The sequence below is a fragment of the Palaemon carinicauda genome, chromosome 11 (assembly GCF_036898095.1).
Source record: "Palaemon carinicauda isolate YSFRI2023 chromosome 11, ASM3689809v2, whole genome shotgun sequence".
Classification (NCBI taxonomy): domain Eukaryota; kingdom Metazoa; phylum Arthropoda; class Malacostraca; order Decapoda; family Palaemonidae; genus Palaemon; species Palaemon carinicauda.
The window spans coordinates 64,917,122-64,941,616 of record NC_090735.1 but is presented as its reverse complement, the minus strand read 5'-3'; the positions used below and the strand labels follow the sequence as shown (position 1 = coordinate 64,941,616).

At 39.8% G+C, this 24,495-nt stretch overlaps 1 protein-coding gene across 2 annotated transcripts in view; it reads right to left on the bottom strand.

The window, feature by feature from the left end:
* snz (snazarus) overlaps positions 1-24,495 on the bottom strand; it is a 264,501-nt gene that overhangs the window by 19,826 nt on the left and 220,180 nt on the right. For both annotated transcript variants that reach the window (XM_068383069.1, XM_068383070.1), the window contains 4 exons: positions 22,815-23,072; positions 22,336-22,560; positions 19,756-19,902; positions 7,187-7,325 (listed from right to left, as the gene is read on the bottom strand). In XM_068383069.1, the coding sequence (XP_068239170.1) occupies positions 7,187-7,325; positions 19,756-19,902; positions 22,336-22,560; positions 22,815-23,072 (769 nt within the window). The remainder of the gene's footprint in view (positions 1-7,186; positions 7,326-19,755; positions 19,903-22,335; positions 22,561-22,814; positions 23,073-24,495) is intronic.

Genomic DNA, 24,495 nt, shown 5'->3' with positions numbered 1-24,495 from the left:
CACGAAAGAGTCCCTCCCTGCTTGGAGATGTAAGCCAGGGCTGTGGTGTTGTCAGAGTCCACCTCCACCACCTTGTTAAGCTGGAGGGACTTGAAGTTTATCAAGGCCAGAAGAACCGCCAACAACTCCTTGCAATTGATGTGAAGTGTCCTTTGCTCCTGATTCCATGTTCCCGAGCATTCCTGTCCGTCCAAAGTCGCACCCCAGCCCGTGTCTGATGCGTCCGAGAGGAGACGGCGGTCGGGTTTCTGAACAGCCAAAGGTAGACTTCCTTGAGAAGAAAGCTGTTCTTACACCACGCGAGAGAAGACCTCCTCTCTTCGGAAACAGGAACTGAGACCGTCTCTAGCGTCATGTCCTTTATCCAGTGAGCAGCTAGATGATACTGAAGGGGGCGGAGGTGGAGTCTCCCTAACACGATGAACAGGGCCAGCGATGAAAGTGTCCCTGTTAGACTCATCCACTACCTGACTGAGCATCGGTTCCTTCTCAGCATGCTCTGGATGCATTCTAGGGCTTGGAAGATCCTTGGGGCCGACGGAAAAGCCCGATAAAACTCGACTCTGAAGATCCATACCCAGGTAGACAATGGTCTGGGATGGGACGAGCTGGGACTCCTCAAAATTGACCAGGAGGCCCAGTTCCTTGGTCAGATCCATAGTCCATCTGAGAATCTCCAGACAGCGACGACTTGTGGGAGCTCTTAAAAGCCAGTCGTCTGACGGAGCCGGACACAAGATCATGGTACTGCTGCACAGTCTGTGAACTGTCAACCATGGGGAAGCGAGGAAGTACAGTGACAACCCGAAGCTGTCTAGACTGTCTGGGTCGTACAGACAACTCCTTATCGGGTTGCTGAGGTTGCCGCACTGCGTCACAACAAGTCACTTCTGCTGGTTGTTGAACGTCTTCCCAGTGACACACTGACTCCGTAAACAAAAAATCCTCTAACAAGGACTAAGCTTGGACTGCATGTCTTGCAACACAGCTCAAGGTCTAAGGGAGCAGGTGTGGTAACAGACGGGGTTAGCGACTGAAGTGGAACCATTACCTTCCCTGGAAGCATGTTATGCTTAAATAAAAGTCCATAGGAGGCTACGCAGCTAAAGGCTCCTCTCCAAATGACAGAGTCCTCAAGGGAATATCAGAAGGAGGGAGAAAAGCACTTTCTCATCTACAGGGACCATATCCGAGAAAAGCTAAGTTCTCTCAGTGAGGGTTTCACTGGTGCAAAAGCAGCAGACTAGAAGGCAACGTTATGAAACTGCTTGACAGTCTAGTGAGTTGGCAACAACCAAAGATGTGTGACTGAGAGCATGCGGTAAGGTATGCAGAGCATGCTGTATGCAGAGCATGCTGTATGCAGAGCATGCTGTATGTAGAGCATGCTGTAAGGTAAGCAGAGCATGTTGCATGGCGTGTAACATTTCTCAGAAATTCCATGACCAGTGCTAGATTGAGTAATATCGCATTACTGTCCATTGAAAGTGCACGTGCCGAGGGAATTGATTTAGACTGTTTTGTTGATGAATTTGATAGCCGGCATGATAATCGTAGAATTAAGCTGCACTAAATATATGTACTATAATCTACTTCACCTCAGGAAAGGGAAACTCGCCCTGTTGGCAACACTGCATTACTTCATGCATGCTTGCATGGGGTTTTAATATCAACATAATATTTACATTACATTCATAACTCATGATTCATTTTTGTTTTGAAGATATTTTTGCCATATTTGTTAAAAATATATTGCAAGGAAGACATATATATATATATATATTTTTTTTTTTTTTTTTTTTTTTTTTTTAAATAATACGAATAACCTCCATTATCATAATGTTTGTGTAGGCATACATGTATATGTTTTACAAATGCAAGTTATGAAAGTAATGAGGTGTTATTATTGTCATTTGTTATTTCAAAGTTGAATGGGAAGAGGCTCAAGTTGAGGAGAAAGTGGCAGATGCATGCGTTGAGGTGGCTGACTCATAGCATGAGGTTCCTGCCTCAAGAGTTGCGCTTGTCTCAAGGGTTGAGGTGGCTGCGCAGAGAGAGGCTCTTGACTCACGAGTTGAGGTTCTTGAGGTGTGAGCTGCGAGAGTTGAGGTAGCGGCTGCGCAGAACGCAGTTCCTGTCTCACGAGTTGAGGTTCTTGAGGTGCTAGCCTCAAGAGTTGAGGCTCTCGCTTTGAGGAAAGTTGAGGTAGCAGCTGCGAGAGCTGAGGTGGCTGCCTCAAGGATGGTAGAGGTTGTCGTACCTCAAGAGGTTGATGCCTCGAAGATGGTCTAACTGCAAGAAACTCTTGCCTCAAAGGAAGAGGAGGATGTAAGGCATAAGACTCCTGTTCCCATTGTTGAGGTTGCCTTAAGGAAGGTGGAGGTTGCTGCACAACGCTGGTAACTGGCAACTCCCAACGCGGTAGCTCACGCATGGAGGTAGCTTGAGGAACCTCAACTTCGTACGTCTGGCAGACTGGACTGCGGTGAGGAGGAGCGCTCGCAGGAGGAGGTGTATTAACCTTCTCTGCCTGAAACTCCTGCATCAACACCGCAAGCTGAGACTGCATTGTCTGCAGTATAGACCACTAGAGTTTAAGAAAGACAACAACAAACGGAGCTACTGTCCGTTGAGACTGAGGGTCTAAAACAGCTGGTGCGGCAACAGACGGAGCTACTGCCTGTTGCGATACCACCTTGCCTCTCTGGGAGGTGTGCAGTTGTCGTACTGCAGCAAGTCCGAACTGACCCAGGGCTAATGGCTACACCTAGGAGTTGGACTTGTGCGGAAGGGACCGACTTGCACTTAAAAGCTGCAAGATTTGGTCCATGGTTTCTGCGAGAAACCTCTTCCGCAGACGAGGAATAAAAGGGCTCTCTCGTCTTTGTGTGGGTGGGGTGATCACGTCGGCAACGTGTGTAGATACACCCGAAACCACGGAGGGAAAACGTCTGTTCGTCGATCAAGGCCTGCTGAACCCATAAGTCCTTCGACATTACTTCTCCCCTGGGCTTGGGAGCTTGTAAGAGGTCCCAGACTAGGCGAACAACTGGCACGAACAGACGAACCCTCGACCGCAACACTGTAACACTTTGCGCTAATCACTTATCACTTTTGATTTTCTGTTTGCACTTATTTCACTGAACTCGAAACTTTAAGTGGTTTGTACCTGAAACACGCAATTCTATCCTTCCTTAAAAGTTAGTAATTGCGAAAACAGAATTACAATGTAACAGAAAAATCTAATGAAAGATAAATAATTCAGTGGCTGGAAAGAGACTAAACACTAGATCAAATAAACTACGTTTAAAATCTCTCACCGCATAAAGCTTGAGAACAAGAATAAAACTCTAGAAACGTTTACCTTCTTCCCCTAAAGAGACTAGGGAGAAGAGCAAAAACGATAACAACGTTACTCGCTTGAACGAAACGTTTATCCTCCTCTCTCTCCCTCCGTCTCTATCTCTCTCTCTCTCTCTCTCTTGACTTAGAACCTGAGAGAAGAGCCCAATCATATATATCGTTAAAACATATTATTGTTAAAGGAAAAAAACTGAAAGATTTCCCAAATAAAAAGTTCCTTTATTAGAATTAAAACCATTAAGCTAAGAAAGAATGAACAAAACGCTAGAAACGGTTACTCTTACTGCAAGGTGACACCGTGAAAATTCTCTCTCTATCGTAACGATAGAGCGCAAGTTGAACGTTCTGAACGTCAACAACTGCAGAGACAAAACAAAACGTTAGTTCAACTTTGAAAACAGTACGAGACTATCAAAGAAATTCTTTCAAAAACATTAAAATAGCATAATATGTTAACAGGTAAAACCGAAATGACGGGCTCAATGTTAATTAACTTCGGTACCAAGAAAAGACCGCCTACTATTAGGAAAGGTCGAATATAAACAAATATAAAAATTAATTTTAATAAGTTTATAATAAAAGGAAGTTAATCGAAGAGGCCTATAAAAGGCGGAGAGATATAAAATAAATCTATAACTTTGTTAAGCAAAATTAAGAAAGAGAGTCTATACTCTCTTAGACACCAACACTTCCGTCTAAGGGAAGGGTCGGCCATTTAAAAGTGAAAGAGAGTTCATACTCTCTTCGTCACCATAATTAATCAAATTAATTCCAAAAGCTAGCTAAGCTAATGATAAAACTTCCTGAATAGCGAAAGCTAAACTCTAGAGCAAATACATCACCAAATCGTGAGCAAAAAACTCCAGAATCAACAGCGTATCCATGTAGGTCTAGCCGGAGGCACGACAGAGGAAAAATTGAGGTGGTGTCAACAAGAAGTACTGCAGTACCTGGCCACAGGTGGCGCTTGTGAGTACACCCCCCTCTTGTATAGCGATCACTGGCGTATCCCTTCCGTAGAATTCTGTCGGGCAACGGAGTTGACAGCTACATGATTATCGGGTAAGATTAATATTGAAAAATTCAATAATGATGCTAAGAAACGACCCACCCACTCCCAACTGTACGAGTTTAAAAACAAGGGCATCATGATTAACATAGTCAAAGGCAGCACTAAAATCAAGGCCAATCATACAAACTTCCTGACCACAATCAAGGGCTTTCTGTACAGCATTGGAGATTGTAAGAAGGGCATCATATGCTCCAAGGCCTTTACGAAAACCAAATTGCAAACTAGGGAACAGATGATTACCTTCAGCAAACCTATTAAGACGTTTTACCAGAAGACGTTAAAAATCTTTTGATAATATGGGAGTTATGGAAATTGAGCAGTAATCAGTTGGACTTGAGCTACCACAAACACATTTAAATAGTGAAGTAACATTACCAATTCTCAAAAAAAAAAAAAAAAAAAATAAGGAAATATATCATTTGGATCTACACCTTCATAAGCATCAAGGTCCATCAAGAAAGCTTTAATTTCACAAGATCGAAAAGCTAAACTAGTTAGTTTAGCTCAGGAAAACAGGAATGAGGAAGTTCGAGTTTCTCATTACCTTATATAAAGGTCTTTTATTTTCAATTCCTCCATTTTTAATGTAGTTGTCTTGGCTGTAATGGCTTTATCTACACAGAGTGGACAAATGTATTTCAAGTTTATTACATCCTCATCACTGATTTTGCCTCTATAAACACACACTTCTTGTGGTAGCACCTGTTGGAGCCACATCTTGTCCACATTTTTCAGTCTCCCCTTGAAAATCCATACAGGTGGTAACCAGCCATGGTGTTCTTTTACTTTTCCCTTTAGTCTCTCGATAAGGCTAACTAATATTCTCAAAGTTTTCACTAACAAAAATACAGAATAAGCTGAAACACAGCTCAAGGCGAGAATTTGACAAAGCACCACGATAACACGTCTTCACTCGGCAACGTCTCAACATACTTTGTACTTATGTCATATAGCATTCTCTGTTCTAGCCTTTTACAGGATTACAGGAAAGTCCTTGGAGAGCACACAACACATTAACCTCAGAAAGGTATAAAAGAGTAGACAAAATCACCTACTACCTTAGAACTTAGTGGCGCAAAAAGCAGAAAGGTGAAATTAACGAAGATAAAGCAATAAGAATAAAAACAGTTAACCTAGCACTCTCATTCTTCTCTCCATTATCCTGGACTGAATGAAAACAATTAGAAAAGCTAAAAGAATTCATGTTCTAACTGATAAGTAAAGCAGTTAGCTAACAACTAACAAAACTTTAAAGGAAAGGGAATGTGAGTGAGCAACATTTCTCTATACACAAAGATACAACACAGCAGCTGTCAGGTGTTACCGTATCGTACAGTATATGCTCATGTTACACGAACCTAGGAAAAATACTAATCAAGTTAGGATTTATGAGTTTAAAATTAACTATGGGGTCTTTTGACTGGCCAGATAGTACTAAATTGGATCCTTCTGTCTGGTTATGGTTCATTATCCCTTTGCCCATACACTCACACACCGAATAGTCTGGCCTATTCTTTACAAATTCTCCTCTGTCCTCATACATCTGACAACACTGAGATTACCAAACAATTCTTCTTACTGCACTGTAATTGTTCAGTGGTCACTTTCCTCTTTGTAAGGGTAGAAGAGACTCTTTAGCTATGGTAAGCAGCTCTTCTAGGAGAAGGACACTCCAAAATCAACCCATTGTTCTCTAATCTTGGGTAGTGCCATAGCCTCTGTACCATGGTCTTCCACTGTCTTGGGTTAGAGTTCTCTTGCTTGAGGGTACACTCGGGCACACTGTTCTATCTTATTTCTCTTCCTCCTTTTTTGTTAAAGTTTTTATAGTTTATAAAGTGATATTTATTTTAATATTGTTGCTCTTCATAAAATATTTTATTTTTCCTTGTTCCCTTTCCTCACTGAGCTATTTTCCCTGTTGGAGCCCCTGGGCTTATATTATCCTGCTTTTCCAACTAGGGTTGTAGCTTAGCAAGTAGTAATAATAATAATAATAATAATATGGAGTAAAAAAATAAAAAGATACAATTCAATTGTATTGCAAGGTGAATTAAAGACATCTTTAAAGGTCAGAAATGAGAAAACTGAAAATGTAAGGTTAATATGTAGTATCATTGCATAGTTAGTGGCCAACAATTGACAGACGGCATGTAGGTTTCCAGAGGGGAAGGTATTTAGCTAGAAAGCAGAAAATTATTATTTTGAAATAGACGTTGACACAGGTTTGAGTAGAAGCAATTTGAACATTTTGAGAGTTGGAGAGTTTCGTAAAAATAATATTGGAAGTTGCCTTTTCTTTTAAACAGGAACACTATACTATAAAGTTTCAGTAAACTTCTTGGTTTCAGCTCTCAATACTTACCACCCATCTACTAATCCATCAAAGAAAAATTCTTTTCGTTCAGGGCCTAAATTTTGTTTTGGGTAATATTGTTATAACATTCTTGGCTATATTCTGTACAAGAAGTTAGGTGTGTCTTTTTCTATGCAATGATTTGTGTACCAAATGACTTATGGATACGCTGCTGAGTCAGTGGCCTGCTGCTCCTTCCATGTTGATATTATCAACAATAATAATTGATTGTGTACAGCTATACTTATCTCAGTAAAGCCCCTTGTGCTCCTGATATTATTAATCAAAATAGTAGACTGTATTACACTGTTTATAATATTAATAGAAAAAATAACAGGAGTAAAAACCTGAAATTAGGGATTTTAAGAATTAACCTTAAAAATTTTGTGACTTACATAAAACAGATTTTTATTCAGAGCATGATGCTGCAATGTTGTGAAGAGTTTAGTGGCTCCCCTTCTTGCATTTTGTTGACCAACCAGAGTACAGAGGAGCACAGGCAAGTTGTTAACAAATTGCTCCCTCGCCTCATATCTGAAATATAAGAAATATAAAAGAAATAAACTAGAATCGCACCTGCCGGGATATTTTGTCCACAACTAAAAACCAAAAATCTTCAAAAATTACTTTTTGATATGTGCTGTATATTTCAGAATATAAGTACTAAAAGTAATTTGTATTTTTTTTTTTTTATACTAACCCGAGTCCTTTAAAATAGGGAACATGTTTTCAGCAGAGCTGGAACGGCCGTTGAAATTGGTAACGAGATAGTTAATGACAGGTCGGAAGTCCTATAGAAGAAAAATTTGGTTGGTTCTTTTTCTTCTCTGTAAGTATCAATCTGCCTGGTACTGTACGGGAGCAACAAGATTACTCCTGCAACCTCCTATGTGTCTATCATAGGAATGAATAGGTTGATAGGGCTTGGCCTGTCCAAGAAGATTGGTACACATGGTCAAAGGAGGGATCCCTTTCCCTGAAAGGGATAGCAGTCCAGAATGATATACAGTACCTGGAATATGACAATCTACGGTTTGGTTTATATTCCACCATTCTCAACCTCGTCTTGAGAGGATGGTTAATTGATTCGAGGTTTTCTGATATCCTGACATCTAAGGTAATTGACGCCTATATCGTTTATCATAAATAAAGAATAAAAGAATATTCAATTAAAGCCATAAAAGCAGAGATGTCATTTTAAAAGTTAAATAGCTTTCAGAAGACCTGCTTTTGAAGTAAAGCTATAAATACCCCTAGCATAGTACAGTACGACACATCTTGTCCAAGAATAAATACTCCTAGTATAGTACAGTACGACACATCATGTCCAAGAATCTTGGCAAGGATGAACCTCCAGCCTCAAACAGATATCTATTTCTTTTACTACTATATGAGTATGTAGGGCATTCTGTCATCAAATGCCTTACAGTCAAGGGTACCAATCAGTTGTTGCAATATGGCTGGTATTAACCAGTAAGCAGATATTCATGTGTCAACCGAGTGTGACCAATGCGGTGACGACAAAGAGTAGTCTCCCACTTTCTGGGCATAATGTTATACTTCCAGGGGTATATAAAACTTGTTTTTTCTCACATCTTATTTTCAATTAAACTATCCCAATGCTGTTGCCAATTATTAGAAATCAAATTCTTATTGTTGGGTAAACAATCATCACTAAGAATTGGATAACTTATTGGTTGCAATTCAGCTGCAGGTTTCTATGCCAGTAAATCCACCTTCTTGATTCTAGACACACCTATGTGTACCGGAACCAAGCAAACTTGAACTGTTATGCCTCTCAGTCTAATAATAAAAAGCCATTTTAAAATCTTTAAAACTAAAGGGTTACTGGAATTAAAATCTTTTGAAGCTTTAAGGACATTCCTTGCATCACTAAAAATAGTAAAATTACCCCCTCTTCCAACGCTATTTTTTCAACAGCACTTAGTGTGCCATATAGTTTGGCAGTAAATATGGAAACTGTTAAAGGAAGTGCACCTCTACAATTAAAAGCATTACTGTATACTCCAAATCCAACGCCAGCATCGGATTTGGAGCCATCAGTATATATACAAGTTGATTCCTCATGTTCTACAACATGTTCCATAAAAAGAGACCTGGCTTCTAAATCCGTCATATTTTTTTTTAACTGTAATGAAATATTTACAAAAAGATACGTCTGGTAATTTCCATGGAGGCATTGATGATACATTAAATGGAAGCACCTTAGTTCTAACTATATCAAGACTGTCTAAACAGTTCTTTCACTGAAAAACCATAAGGTTGAGGGGATTTTGGGTGTAACTCAAAGTATGTTGAGTGCCTTACAAGGCTTGCAGTCTGACAGGCTAAAGAATTAGGAAGTCTTTGCAACCTAAACCAATACCGAATAATAAATGACTTTCGGTAAAAGTCTAATGGTAATTCTCCAGCGTCAACAAGGAGGCCTGGAATGGGCGAAGTTGCCAATATGATATCAGTATGGTGTTTAGAATCTAAAAATTTTAATCGGCTTGGGTTGGCTGAGGAGTATATTTCACAGCCATAACTAATTTTTGAAAAAATGAAGGCCTTGTATAATTTTAAAATAGTTTTGCGGTCTGCCCCCAAATGATTTTTGGGACAATACTTTTAAAAGATTTAGAGCCTCAAGACATTTAGCTTATAATGCCTTTAAGTGAGGAACCTATGTAAGTCTACAATCAAATATCAAACCTAAAAATCTAGCTTCAATTACACATGGAATCTGTTGACCTTTGATTTATGTATCCGGGTCTGGATGTACTCCCCGAATACGACAAAAATGGACGACAGTAGTTTTGCTTGTCAAAAACTTAAACCCGTTTATATTAGCCCACTGAATAATTTTATCAATTGAGAGTTGCAGTTTTCTCTCAACCATTACCATTCTAGCTCAAGCAAATGATATGGAGAGATCATCTATAAGTAGCATTGAGAGAATATCTTGGGGAATGACAGAGGATATCCCATTAATGGCTAGTGCAAATAGGGTTACACTTAGCACACTACCCTGGGGAACTCCCTCTTCCTGACCTTTCCTCTCTGATAAAGCTTCCCCAACTGTCACTTGAAAAAATCAATGTGAAATAAATGATTGAATGAACAATGGTAGCTCTCTTCGTAATCCCAAATTATGAATGGTTTTAAGTATACCATATCTCCATGAAGTATCATATGCTTTTTCAAGGTAAAAAAAGGCTGTTACATGGTGCTGTTTGGAAGCAAAAGCTTTACAAATAGAGGACTCAAGTCATATCAACACATCAGTTGTTGAGGGCGTTTTTCTAAATCCACACTGGATTTGTGATAAAATATCTTTCTTTTCCAGGTACCACATCAGTCTTGCATTGACCATCTTATCCATGATCTTACATGGGCAAGATGTCAACGCAATTAGTCGATAGTTTGATGCTTAAAACTTATCCTTACCTGGTTTTAAAAAGGCTAAAATAATGGCTAGTTCCCAAACACTTGGATAGCTATGATCATGCCATATTCTGTTAGTTAATAATGCTTAAGAATGATATTTTCAAAATAAAATAAATTTTTGAACATACTCACCCGCTGGTTATATAAAAATAGCTTTAGTCCTCTGATGTCCGGCAGAAATTCAAAACTCGCGGAAATCGCAGATAGCCAGATGTACACTAGCGCCCTCACACGCGAGCTACACAGAACCATTCCATGAATCTCCAGATTTTCCATGCCCATAGAATGTCTCTAGAGGGGAGGAGGGGGGAATAAAGGTTATATAACCAGCGGGTAAGTATGTTCAAAAATTAATTTTATTATGAAAATATAATTTTAAAACATTAAACTTATCCGCTGGTTATATAAAGATAGCTGATTGACACCCTTGGTAGAGGGTTAGAGACAGCAACATTATTGGAATATTACTTAAGATTTAATTAAAACAAGCTTAAGGGTTCGTAGCTGTTAAGGAAGCTGACTTCAATGATTCTCTGCCTCATTATGTCTGCTATCCTTATGAGATCCAGCGATCCACCCAGGGGGCTGAAGATCTCTAGGAGCTGTCAAACGGGTACATAACCTCTATGCTTACAGGACCTCAACTAATACCCTTGTTCCGGGCACTCTCAAGGAACAAAATGACCACCTGACTAAATCAAACATTGCGGAAGATTGTCGACCAATCTCCACATACAACCATAGAAGTATATAAAAGTTCCAAGAGAAGAACAAGGTTACTAGGGATTAGGGGAACGTAGTGGTAGATCCTTCACCTACTACTGCACTTGTTGCTACGAATGGTCCCAAAGTGTAGCAGTCCTCATAAAGAGTCTGGACACATTTCAAGTAATGCGAGACGAATACAGATTTACTCCTCCAAAAGGTTGTATCCGTGATGCTTTACAGAGAACGATTTTGTTTAAAAGCTACAGAAGTTGCCACGGCTCTAACTTCACGAGTCTTTACTTTCAGCAGCTTGAGGTCTGCCTCACCACAGTATGAGTGTGAGCCTCTCTAATTGAAAGCCTTATAAAAAATGATAGGGCGTTTTTAGACATAGGTAACACAGGCTTTCTGACTGCGCACCAAAGAGCTTCTGAATTGCCTCTTAAATCTTTAGTTCTGTCCAGATAGAACATCAGTGCTCTAACAGGACACAGGACTTTCTCCAACTATTCATTAACCATATCAGAGAGGTTCGCAATCTCGAAAGATTTATGCCATGGATGAGAAGGACATTCGTTTTTGGCCAGGAATCCAAGTTGCAAGGAGCATATGGCTTTTCCGTTTCTGAAGCCAATATTCGTGCTAAAAGCGTGAACTTCACTGTCTCTCTTAACTGTTGCCAGAATTACTAAGAAAAGAATCTTCAAAGTCAGATCTTTAAAAGAAGCCGAGTGTAAAGGCTCGAATCTGTCACTCAGGAGGAATTTTGAAACAACATCTAAATTCCAGGCTGGTGATTCTTGTTGATGCTTTTTAGAAGTCTCAAAAGATCTGAGAAGATCTTGAAGGTCTTTACTATTTGAGAGATCTAAATTCCTGTGTCTGAATACAGCTGCCAGCATACTCCTGTACCCCTTGATGGTCGAGGAGAAAAAGTTGTGCTTTCTTCTAAGGTCTAAGAAGAAATCAGCAATTTGTGTTACAGAGGTACTGGATGAAGAAACTGATTTAGTTCTACACCATTCTCTAAAAACCTCCCAATTGGACTGATAAACCTTGATGGTAGAAGTCCTCCTTACTCTAGCGATAGCCCTAGCTGCTTCCTTCGAAAATCCTCTAGCTCTTGCGAGTTTTTCGATAGTCTGAAGGCAGTCAGACGTAGAGCTTGGAGGTTTAGATGGTTTCTTGCCAAGTGAGGTTGTTTGAGAAGATCTATTCTCAATGGCAGGCTTCTTGGAACGTCCACCATCCAATCCAGTACCTCTGTGAATCACCCTCTTGACAGCCAGAACTTCGCCACTAAAGTCAACCTGGTTCCCTCGTGAGGCACAAACTTTTGTAACACCTTGTACAGCACTTTGAATGGTGGGAACGCGTACAAGTCCATGTCATGAGCTGTTTAACGCTCGGGGTCGCATTGTGCTTGATGGTTAACGTCGCGTCTCGATAGACACTCGACGTCACGTCTTGCTGGACGCTCGACGTCACGTCCTGCAGGACGTCCTGTTCCGTTGGAAGCTCGACGTCCTGTTAGGTGGACATTCAACGTCACATCTGAATGCTTGACTCCTTGGGTTAAAAATGGCTAAAATACGACATTTAACTAGGGAGTTGTAAAGACGTTCGTCATCAAGAACATCTCGACTAGAAGCCTCACTACGCTTGGTGTCCGGGTGTGAAGTTACCTGACACTCAGGGTCCAGGCCTGCTACTCTCTTGTTGTTCGCAGGCCGATAAACTAGCATGAGCGAAGAGAGCTTCTGTTGCATATCTAGCAGCATAATAAAAAAAGGGTCAAACTGTTGTGGTACCGGAGACGTCATGTCTACCACAAGCTCTCTTCCTACACCGTTTAAGAAACACGCAGAGCGTCCAGAAGACGATAACCAGTTTGACGGTGGAGAAGGAGCATGAACCGATGTCATGCTAGGCTCAGACAACTGTCCTGCAACTGGGTGCGTTGGATGTTATTTGACAGTTGCCGACATCCTGAAAGGATGTTTGGTAGGAGAGTTTTCTTCGGTAGAAAGAAAAAACGCTCAGGACTGCTCCAAAGACTACAACCAGAAGCTTGCGGTGTCAAGACGCTGATTGACTGTGTCCACCTTCCTCTTCAGAGGTCTGTAAGTTGATGCCAGCCTCGTCTGGGCGCTGCTTCATCCAAAGGTGACGAAAAAACTTTCACCTCACCTTCCTATGATGAAAGTGGGCATCCTGGGAAGTGTCAATAGGTAGGCTCGAGTAGGCGTCTGGCCGGGAGCTAAAGCCTCTTGTTTCCTTTGTCGTTCGATGGTCCTTCTCCCAGGAAAAGGGAGCTGGAAGAAGTTTTAAAATCGACATTCCTTGGAAGAGGTCTAAGGATTAGAAAAACGACAGATCCTAACAGACGCACCCTCTATTTGAGAGGTGGTGCTTAGACCGAAACAAAGAGCCCAAAACTGGACAACTTCCTCATATACACGAAACTTAAGGTATTGCTTGAAGTTTGGAAGGATGAGGATGTGGAAGGAAGCATCCTGGAGATCTAAAGAGACCATCCAGTGGACCTTTCCTACTGCTGTAAGGACGGATTTCGATGTCTCCATGGAGAACTTTGTCTTCTGAACGAAGGCGTTGAGAACAATGACATCCAGGACCGGGCAATAGCCTCCCTCTCCAAAAAGAGACATTTGATGTTGCATAGCCTGTGTCTTAAGCTCCTCTCTGTATTTGGCAGAGAGGTCTATCGGAGTAACTAATAAAGGAGGTTTCACTAGGAAAAAAATTTCGCATCCATCCTTTAGTGAAAGCCCGGACCAAAGGTCTGCTCCTCTCCTCTCCCAGGCTCGCGAGAAGTAGTTAACTCTGGCTCCTACTGTTGTCTGTGCGGTTCAGAGAAAAAGTATGCAGAAACTTTCTTGCTGATTTAGACACCAAAATCGGTGTCTTCGAGCAACTCTTGATGGAGAAGAGAGGAAGAAAAAGGGGGTGGTGACTGCAATAATGTACCATAACTTAGTATAACTTACACTGTGTGAACTTTAACCTAACTTAGCTTATTTATTTTTGTTTTATTTTTTATTTTATATTTTTTTAAATTTTCTTTTCTTTTTGATTTTTTATTTTCATCACTTTCACTCAATTCAATCTTAGTTTTCTTTGCTTCACTTTGATCCCCTTCGATGGTTTGACTGCTTCAATGGCTTCCTTCTGCTTGATGATCGTCGAGATCGTAGACATATTCCGGCCATATTGTTTAGCCAGATCACTGACACGCACAGCGTGCTCATGTTTTTCTATAATTTCTTGCTTCAATTCTAATGAAAGCATTGCCTTCTTCCTTTTCTCACCACTACTAATACCTGTACCGAAACTAAGCTTCTTAGGACCCATGATTATACGTAAAATCAAAAATAAAACGTGAGTAAAGGAAGATAATAAGCCCTGTTAATAACAGACCGAGCAGAGGACAACCACACGATGCGCACGAGAACAGAGAACTGACTGAGTCACGTTCAATGGCGTCCCTCCGACGTGCTGCCGTCTACTGGCGTAAACAAGATCTACGTCGGATGTTGGAGCATGACTTCGGGTGTCGAGACAAAAATTTGATCAAATTTTACTTCGGCTGTTGGAACAATCGTATGTAAAGGCAATCGTATGTAAAGGCAATCGTATGTAAAGGTTCCACTGTACCTGTTCGGACATGAAAGTGTGTGGGGTCTCCTGAATTAAGGAGTCCGGCATCTTCATTTTTCACAATTGATGATATGATATTGCTCCTCGTGTTTGCTAAAACATCACCCCACAAAGGATGTCTAACATTCAAATCTCCAAGTAAAAGAAAAGGTTGAGGGAGTTGTTGAATTACCTCTTCAAAGTTATCATACAAAAGGTTATTATTTGGAGGCAAGTACAGTGAACAAATTGTATATTTTCTCCCTATATCAATCTGTACAACCACTGCCTGTAGGGGTGTATGAAAAGACAAAGATATTTGGGGAACATCTCGACGAACGTATATGAGACTTTCGTCATGGCTCCATACTTGGTGATCATATGGTGTCCTATAACTAATATATTTGCGAGGACAAGGAGTATTATCATCAAGTTTGCTCTCCTGTAAACATATATTTATGGGGGAATGCTCATGAATGAGAAGCTCAAGTTCTTCATATTTGGCCCTTGAACCCTGGCAATTCTGTTGAAACATGGAGGAAAAAACTATGGTTTATATTTTGGTAGACCCCTTGGATGAAGTCTTCCCATTAGCAGTTTTTGATCTAATGCTATTTCAGGTGGTTTTATTAAAGAGGGTCTTGATAGATTGAGTTTTGATTTTTGTGATTTTCTTTTTGTCCTTTTGATCTAATTGTTGAGCAGGATGGTGGACCTCATTTTGAATTTCTGATTCATTTAAATGGTCTTCCAGTTGATCAGAACCATCAACAGACAAAACATCATATTTATTTGACGTCATAACTTTATTACTTCTTATGGAAGGGAGCGAGCGAGATGGAGTTCTCTCTCTTTTCCGATTAATAGGTGGTGAGCTACCAGGTTTTTGCACCTCCCCCACAACAGGTGCACCTGGTAACTTGGTTTCAAGTGGAATCTCCATCAAATCAGGCAAGGACATGGCCTGAGAGAGGTTAGTACTATTGTTGGTAATGGGGGACAAAGGCTGTTACAGAAATGGGCAATGCCCCAGTTTCAATATACCATGGCAAAGCCTCAGAAGGCAATATGCTTATCTCGTCATACAGCATTTTATAATTAGATGATGTATTTCATTTCTTAGAATTACTGGCAGTGCTAGGTGGGTTTGATGTCTTGTTGTAAATTTCCTTTTGATTTTAAGACCTTTGCATAGCTAGTTGATTTATTCAGCAGTCTTTTTGCATGTCCCACACTTATGTGTTCTAAACTGGATTTGTTGAGGTCAGCTTCTTCCAACTTATAGAGTTCGCATCTTTTATCAGTTGATTTATGATTCAAGTTGCAGTTTAAATACCTGGCCTCAAGTGTACAGTCTCCATGATAAGATTTGGAGCAAATACCACATTCTTTAATTTCTACAAACTTTAGATGGATGTCCAAATTTAAAACAATTAATGCATTGCAGGAGCTTTTTCTTGAAAAGATGAACTTTAATCCTTTCATTTTCAATAACAATATGGAAAGGTACATCAGCATCCTGGAAAGTTATTATAATCATTGATGTTTCAGGAACCTTATGCACTTTCCATACGTTTAGTGGACACATGGAAAGTATCTCCTCTGTAAATTTGTACATGTCTTAATTAAAGACTACTCCCCTTCCATAACTAAAATTTAGATATGAGGGTTGATCTCTAATGTAATTTCATCACCGCTTGTCTGTAAGGTGGATAGTATTGCAGATATCGTCGAGGATTTGGCATGGATGAGATAACTATTTTTCCCAAAATGAGATATATCACCAGGTGCAATGGTTCCTACTTTTTTCTGAATCAATTTACATATTTAAAAATAATTCCATATTACCCCTTTAGGATCAGCTACAAGAGACATTGGTATTTTTAGCTTTCTCTGTGAAGGCATTGGTACATTTACATCTTTTTCAAACCAATCAGCAGGTTTGTATACATCAAATTCCTTTGGGACCTTATCACAAAGGGCTCCCATGATGTTCAAGATGTTAATTTTAATATTACTAATATTATAAACAGCATCAAATTCTTTGTCATGACTATTAAAAGATATCCATGAGTCTCATTTTTCATCTCTGAGTCTTATCCTTATTTCCTGTATCAATCCATAGCACTCAAATGCTCAATATATATCATCATAATTTGTCTCTAATAAAATTTGGGCAGTATGAAGGATTCGCAGTTTCCTTGTGTTACTCAAATTACTAGATTTTTTAACATCAGTAGAGTGGTCTTTTTTAGTTCCAAGGTCGTCAACAGAATTTCCCTTAATTAAATTAGCAGAGGTCAGCAACAGTGCCGGGGGAGAGTCAGCGTATCCAGGGGATGGGGGTTTGATATTTGAAAAATCCATAAAGGAGGGGTCAAGATAGGTTTGTTGATTGGTTAGGTTTTCCTGCTTCAGAAAATTGAGGCATCATACGTCAGATAGGAAATTTGCATTCACCACTATTGGCACAATGAAAGTATACTTTCCAGATGGTCCATTCCATATCCTACCCGAATGATAGCACCAAAACAGATAGAGAGGCACAGATGTAAGCTGAACCGGCCTGTTAGGACTGAGACCAAGAAACTATGGAATCATCCTCTCATTATCTATAATGATGGGCTTCCGGGCAGAAGCCGAGAGTGTTATTATTATCATTATTACAAGTTGAGCTATAACCCTAGTTGGAAAAGCTAGAAGCTATAAGCCCAAGGGCTCCAACAGGGAACAATAGGCCAGTGAGGAAAGGAAACAAGGAAATAAACAAACTACAAGAGGTAAAAAACAATCAAAATAAAATATTTTAAGAACCGTAACAGCATTAAATTATATTTTTCATATATAAATTGTAAAACTTAAAAAACAACAAGAGGAAGAAAAACAAGATAGAACAGTGTGCCTGAGTTTACCCTCAAGTAATAAAACTCTAACCCAAGACAGTGGAAGGCCATGGTACAGAAACTATGACACTACCCAAGACTAGAAAACAATGGTTTGATTTAGGAATGTCCTAGAAGAGCTGCTTACCATGGCTAAAGTCTCTTCTACCCTTACCAAGAGGAAAGTAGCCTCTGAACAATTACAGTGCAATAGTTAACACCTTGGGTGAAGAAGAATTGTTTGGTAATCTCAGTGTTGTCATGTGTATGAGGACAGGAGAATCTGTAAAGAATAGGCCAGACTTTTTGGTGTATTTATACGCAAAGGGAAAGAACCATAACCAGAGAGAAGGATCCAGTGTAGTACTGGTTAGCCAGTCAAAGGACCCCATAACTCTCTAACAGCAGTATCTCAATGGGCGGCTGGTGCCCTGTCTAACCTACTACCTAGCAAGCATTGGATCCCCTTGGATTCTGAAGAGCAACTCTTGAGAATAGTTCTGCCAAAAAGGTCCAAAACATCTTTGGGATGGCTGAGATCATCCAATACTCTCACATATAGCTTTGAACATAAAAACCTCCCAACCGTGATACCTCCTCCCATTCATTGAAGCAGGCAGCAATAACGGATATAGACACGTCCACGCCAGCGGAAATAATGGAGAAACATCCAAGCCATTAGAAAAAAGTAGATAAATGTATATATACCTGTACACACATATATAATAAGGGAAATTTTACTCATAGAGTTTGGACATCATCATGAAAGAAAGTTTATAAAATTAGGAGAATATTGAAGTGATATTCAGAGTAAGAAAAAGATGAGAGAGAGAGAGAGAAATTTAGATTCCAACTGGGGGAGCAATTTCCTCAAGTTCAAGAGCCCTCTTGCCCGTCACAAAGCTTAAGCATGGAATCATATGCTGTGCTGAAGCTCAATAACTTAATCAAGGCATTCTCTCATTAAGAGGGTTGAGAGGTTGGTGTGGATACTTCTCTAGATTCTAAAGAATGGGACTCAGAAGTTTAGCTTGTCAGCATCATATCCGATCCAGCAAGTAAAGCTTTGTCCCCAAGAGAGGAGCAGAAAAAATGAAGTGGACGAGCCAGTCATTTTACCTTCATTTCCAGATTTGCATCTATACGTTAGACAAGATGCTAACTAACCTGCATGGGAGCTGGGCTTGCTATACAATTACTTGACCAGCCACCACAGGACCAAGCACAAAGGTGTTGAGGGACTTGTAGATGTACTCATGTAGATCAAGGTCACGAAGAGGGTATGGTGTTTACATACCCCAGCCCTTCAACACCTGCAAGATTCCTCTTGAAGGCAAGGGTGGGGCATATAACCCTTGACTTCGCAAGCTCCAGTAATAGCTGGTACTTTGACCCTCTCAATGGTTGAGGCATATGCCTTATGGTTTGTCTCACAATGTCAGAAAGAGATGGTATTTTCTGACATCTCTTCTTTTGTTCTGCCAATGCTAAGGAAGAGTTGTAGTCACTCAAATCTGAGATGTCAACTCCTCTTCAGATAGCACCACAGAGCCATCATGGGACTCAAAAGCATCTCCTTTCCATCATCACCCATTGCCTCACGTGGAGAGGGGATGGAGAAGGACTTAAACGTGGGGGTCTGAGTTTTGGCCACAAAACCTGGCACAAAACTAAGGAAAACCTCCTTCCATCCCTCAATGTAGGAGACTAAGGCAGACGGACCATGTAGCTTGCCTACTCTGCTAATGCTAAGGAATAAAATACAGTCTCAAGAGTCAGATCGCTGACTGACAACCTTCACAAAGGTTCGAAGGGGTACACTTTGGAGCCGTGGGTATGAGGGTCGTGTCCTACTCAGGAGGCCTGAAGTCCCAGAGTGGGCAAGACTGCTCAAAGATCCTCATGAGCACAGACAACTACCATGAGAAGAGGTCTGTACCTTTCAGTCGAAAGACAGTGATCATGGCTGAGCGGTAAGAAAAAGAAATATAAATTACTGTATTTTGTTGAGGGTGCAACTGTACGTGTGTACTCGCTGCGGCCAAAAACAAAAGTGAAGAGCTTCTGACAGGTGGGGGGAGACCAGGGCTGCTTTTCCCCAATTACATGTCGTTAATTATCTTGTTAACAAATTCAACAGCTGCTCCAGCCCTGCTGAAGACGTGGTCCCGATTTTAAAGGGCTAAAGGCTTTTGTTTGCATAGGAAAAAATAATTAATTGGTTACATGATTATGAAAAGGATGTGCTAATACATATCATAGTGCACCTTGCTCTAATTTTGTCATCTTCTGTTCGAGGCTGCTCACTCGAGGGGATTTCTTCGTTTTCTGGCCATAGATTGTCTTTCACAGTATGAATATAATACAACACCATAGATTCACTTAGCATGTTTGATACTGTTTCACGGACATGCCTGTCAGAAAGAAAATGTATCAGTTTAGATTGATAACTCTTAAACATTGAAAAGTAGTTCTTCTTAATTAGTAATTTAAACAAATAGCAAAAATACTTCATTGAAATTTCCTAACTTACAAATACTGTACAGTGTTCCATAAGGTAGAAAAATAATGGTAAATGTACATTATTTAAATCTTAGGATTATTTTCGAAATTTTTTAAACAGTATAATGTTACAGCTATTCTCATTGGGATAACATTAATTTCCTCTTATTTTTGAATTCTACGTACTGTATATAATTTCTTTAAAAGACTTTTGATTTATTATTATTTATTACTATTATTATCTATTATTATTACAGTATTTACTTTTATTAATATTATTATCATTTAATATTGTTATTGTTATATTTGATTTGATTCTTAACACTAATGGTTTTTGAGCTAAGGTGAGTAAAAAAAGATGTCCTAGAAAGGGACTGGAGTGATAAATTTAATTATCTGGGTGGGATTGAAAGAGGTAAAATTCATCTCTTTAATTAGGTAGAAATTAAAGACTAAGTATTACAGTACTATAAAGTACTTCAGCAAGGCTACCATGTCTAATTTATGGACTTTTACTGGGCTGTCCAAAGATTTTTTTGTAAATGAAGTTGGACATTTGGGGAGAAGTCAATACAGCAGAAATTCATTTGAGGGTCAGAGAACCTTTAAAACTGTCTGCATCATGTCATGCAAGTGACAATATAGTGAAAATACCTCCCCCAGTTTTTATAAACACTAAACAAGATGATTAATTACAGTGGAACCTCTACACACGAACGTATCTACATCCGAATTTTCCAACATCCGAAGTAAAATTCGAGCAAATTTTTGACTCTACACCCGAATTTTATTTCGACACACGAAGTAGCAATTTTCGTCGTACCGGTTGTATCCGAATTTTTCGACACGCGAAGTACAATTCGAACACGTTCCTACTCTACACCCGAATTTTTTTTTCGACACCCGAAGTAAACAATACTCGTATGCGTAGTCGGTGCTCATAGCGCCTGATGTGTTTTTTATTTCCGCCAATAGAAGGCAGCACTTCAACCTCAGAGGGACCCTCAATTAGCGTGGCTTGGGTCAGTCCTCTGTTCTCGTTGGCTTTATGTGGTTGTGCCCTGTGCGTTCTGCAATTAATTGTGTTTTAATCGTGATTTTTTACATTCATCCTTTTACGGTATTTTACGAAAATCATGGGTCCTAAAAGGCTTAGTTTCGCAAGTGGTAGTGGTAGTGGTGAGAAAAGGAATAAGGGAATGCTTTCTTTAGAAGTAAAGCAAGGAATTATTGAAAAGCATGAGCGTGGCGTCCGTATGAGTGAACTTGCAATAAGTTCCGCGCAAATAAAAGAGGTGTTAGGAAAATATCAAGACGTGGTCGACTTCATCGACAAATACCATCCAAAGAAATTGCAGGTTTGTCGTGTAGCTGCGCAGTTTGATGATGTTTCCCTAACTTATTTTCGAAACATTCTGAAAAGCTGTACCAAGCAACTTTCTATCGATAGCTTCTTTAAAAAAACTACGAAGCGAACTCGTGATGAAGAGGAAGGAAGTGGTTCAAATAAGACAGCAAAGAGTGAAGAGAAAAAAATTCAATCAATTTTAAGTGTAGAGAGTGAAAGTGATTAAAATTAATCATCAAAAAGAAAAAAAGAAAATGTAAAAAAAAATATAAATTATAAAAAAAAAAAAAGCTAAGTTATGTTAAAGTTCACTTAGTGTAAGTTAGAATAAGTTACGGTAGTGTACGTTTATTGTAGTTAACCTCTCTACCTCCTCGCCGCCCGTCCGTCTCCTCTCTGCGTAGCAAGACTAACAACACCTGCGCTGGAGTTTCTAAGGTAAAGTGACGCTAAAAACCCGTTTCTTATTTATAATTTTTTGCTAATTCTTCTTATTTACATGTCTATTCTTCTTATTTACATGTCTATTATCTAATTTAGTGTTCATTATTCTCATGGGAAAATTATGTGTAGTAGTTTATTAAGAAGTTATCATAGGTTTTTGGGCTCAACCACGGATTAATCCTATTTCAATGTATTCTTATGGGAAAATTCGTTTCGACAACCGAACATTTTCTACATCCGAAGTTGGTTCTGGAACGGATTAAATTCGTATGTAGAGGTTCCACTGTATAGGTAATATTATACAGTACAGTATACAGTATGGTATAAAAAATTTAGGGTAAATACTTGGTAATAAGTTAATGCTTTAGCAATGAATAGTCTCATATTGATGGGTATTTGAGAGAGAAGAATACTATACTGTACATTATTATTTTTAGTAAAAATATAATGCTTTCCATATAAGTGTCTTAAACTGTTTCCTTCTTGAACTCGGAAATTTTTATAAGAATAAAACCAAAGAATATATACTGCATAAGGTTTTGCTAAAACGTACTTGTTAATAGTTTTCCCATAAGTGATTTGGACAAAGGAAATTAGTGTTTTCCGGAGCCATTTGCCTACACCTCGTAGCTCGCACAGTTCTTCAAGAAAAGAAAAGAGAGGTTCTGCTACTGAATCTCGACCACCCTCGCCACCAACACCACCATCGACCGATGCCTCGCCCCCATCTATTATCAGGCCTAGTTCCTCTTCGTCACTATCGCTTTTTCCATCTCCTCTGCAATAACACGAGAACATTCATTTTCAAAAGGGTAACATTATTTCTCTTCAACTTGAAGCTGTGAAAGAAAAACTATCCCACAGATTAAACTGATATCCTAAACAATGAGCAGATTACTGTACTATATTTACTCACTTTAGACACTGCTCTTTTTCATAAACTGTATATTAGAACTGTAATGTATATTTCAGTTCAATGCAGAATGCACAGCTACCACAAATGAAAAATATATTCACCATTGTAATACTTACCCTCTAAACAGTGTTGAAAATGAAAATTTAGATTTTTTACGCTGGATTTCAGCTTGTTTGAGATGCTCAGGAGATGGTGACAAAAATGCGTAGATAAGCTCAGATCCTGAGAGCTTCTCATCTGCCAAAACTGCATCAAAGTAGTTTTGTGCCACACCTCGCACTTTTTCTAGATGAGCCTTATCAGCCACTTTTCCAAACAAAATCTTATTTGGCACAGTAGGTAATTCTACGGCCTTCATCCAAGGAGCAATCTGGCTGAAATAAAAAGTTCATTTGATGTTCATTCTCCCAAAGGAAGAGATTTGACGGGCTCTTCTACAAATACTGCACAAGAATTTTCCTTCCTAAGGTATGATACAGCCATATGGCTCATGGGGAGCGTTAAGAGGTCAATCGTACCTTGAGAGTGAAAATTCCTGCGTTTTTAGAATAGTTTGTCAAATTTCTTCTTTAGGGAGAAAGATCAGCATATGAATTTTGGGAAGATTCATTGAAATAATATGACATATTTGGAAGTAAATTGTATTTTTCCTAACGATACAAGCCTGTAGCTATTTATAGGGGATATTACTTTTGGCGAAGCTGAAAGACAAGCCATTAGATTTTTAGCGAGGGTTAACCACCCACCAGTCAGTTGGAGTGGGGTGGGGGTTAGTAGCTACCCGGCTCACTCACACACCTAGGTTGAGAACCCACATTGCTTGAAGGTAGGACTTCAAGGGGGACTGGTGCTGGGAGGCAAATCTGTATAAATAGCTACAGGTTTGTATCGTCAGGAAAATTACAAATACTGTCACTTCCAAATTTTTCATTTGTTCCATCACTAAATACAAAGGGATGACTTACTCTTTAGGAAGGTGGAAGTCTCTGCCAACTGGTTTTTGGCTTTAGCCCGGGTTTTCCCCTTTATGTGTTTTGCACATAATTGGTGGAAACCCTTCACCTCACTAAAACTATGCTATGCATGTTCTGTGCCCTACACAAGCTGTATGCTCGTGATACTAGTAATGTGACTGTCTAGGTAAAAGTTCTTCAGAGTCATAGGAATCTTCAGAGGTTGGGTATGGAGACGCAACAAGTATTGGAACAATACCAGGTTACACAAGCTCACCTGCAGGTAGTTGAGGTCAGCTTTGCAGAGGACCCTGGGTGCTGATTCCCCAAGAGAGGGGAAGATGAAGAAAAGAGGGAGCTAATCATTCTTAATCATTCCTTCAGACTACAGTAATCCCAGGTAACATTTTCCCTCAACCCTCTGCTACTTATCCATCAAGGAGCTTGAGGTGTTAAACAAGTTGTTGCGCAGGCCCAACAGGACCAATGGAAAACGTTTCCATGTTTCTGTGGGTTACGTCTTGCAGGTAGTGGGCGGGGAAGGTTGTCTGACGCTGCCACACAGCCGCTTGTAGTACCTGCACCACAGAGTAGTTTCGTTTGAACCCCAGGGACGTTACAATGACCCTGACATCATGAACTCTTGAGTCTGTATGCTGGAGGAGGATCGGGATTCAGTGCCAGGTCAATGACCTTGTAAATCCAAGCAGAGATGGTGTTCTTTGTAATCCTCCTCTTGACCTTCCCCGTGCTGACGAAAAGTGGTGGCACTCGGGGGCGAGCTGCAGATGTCCTTTTGAGGTAGTAGTTCAAACTCCTTACTGGGTATAGTAACAGTTGATCT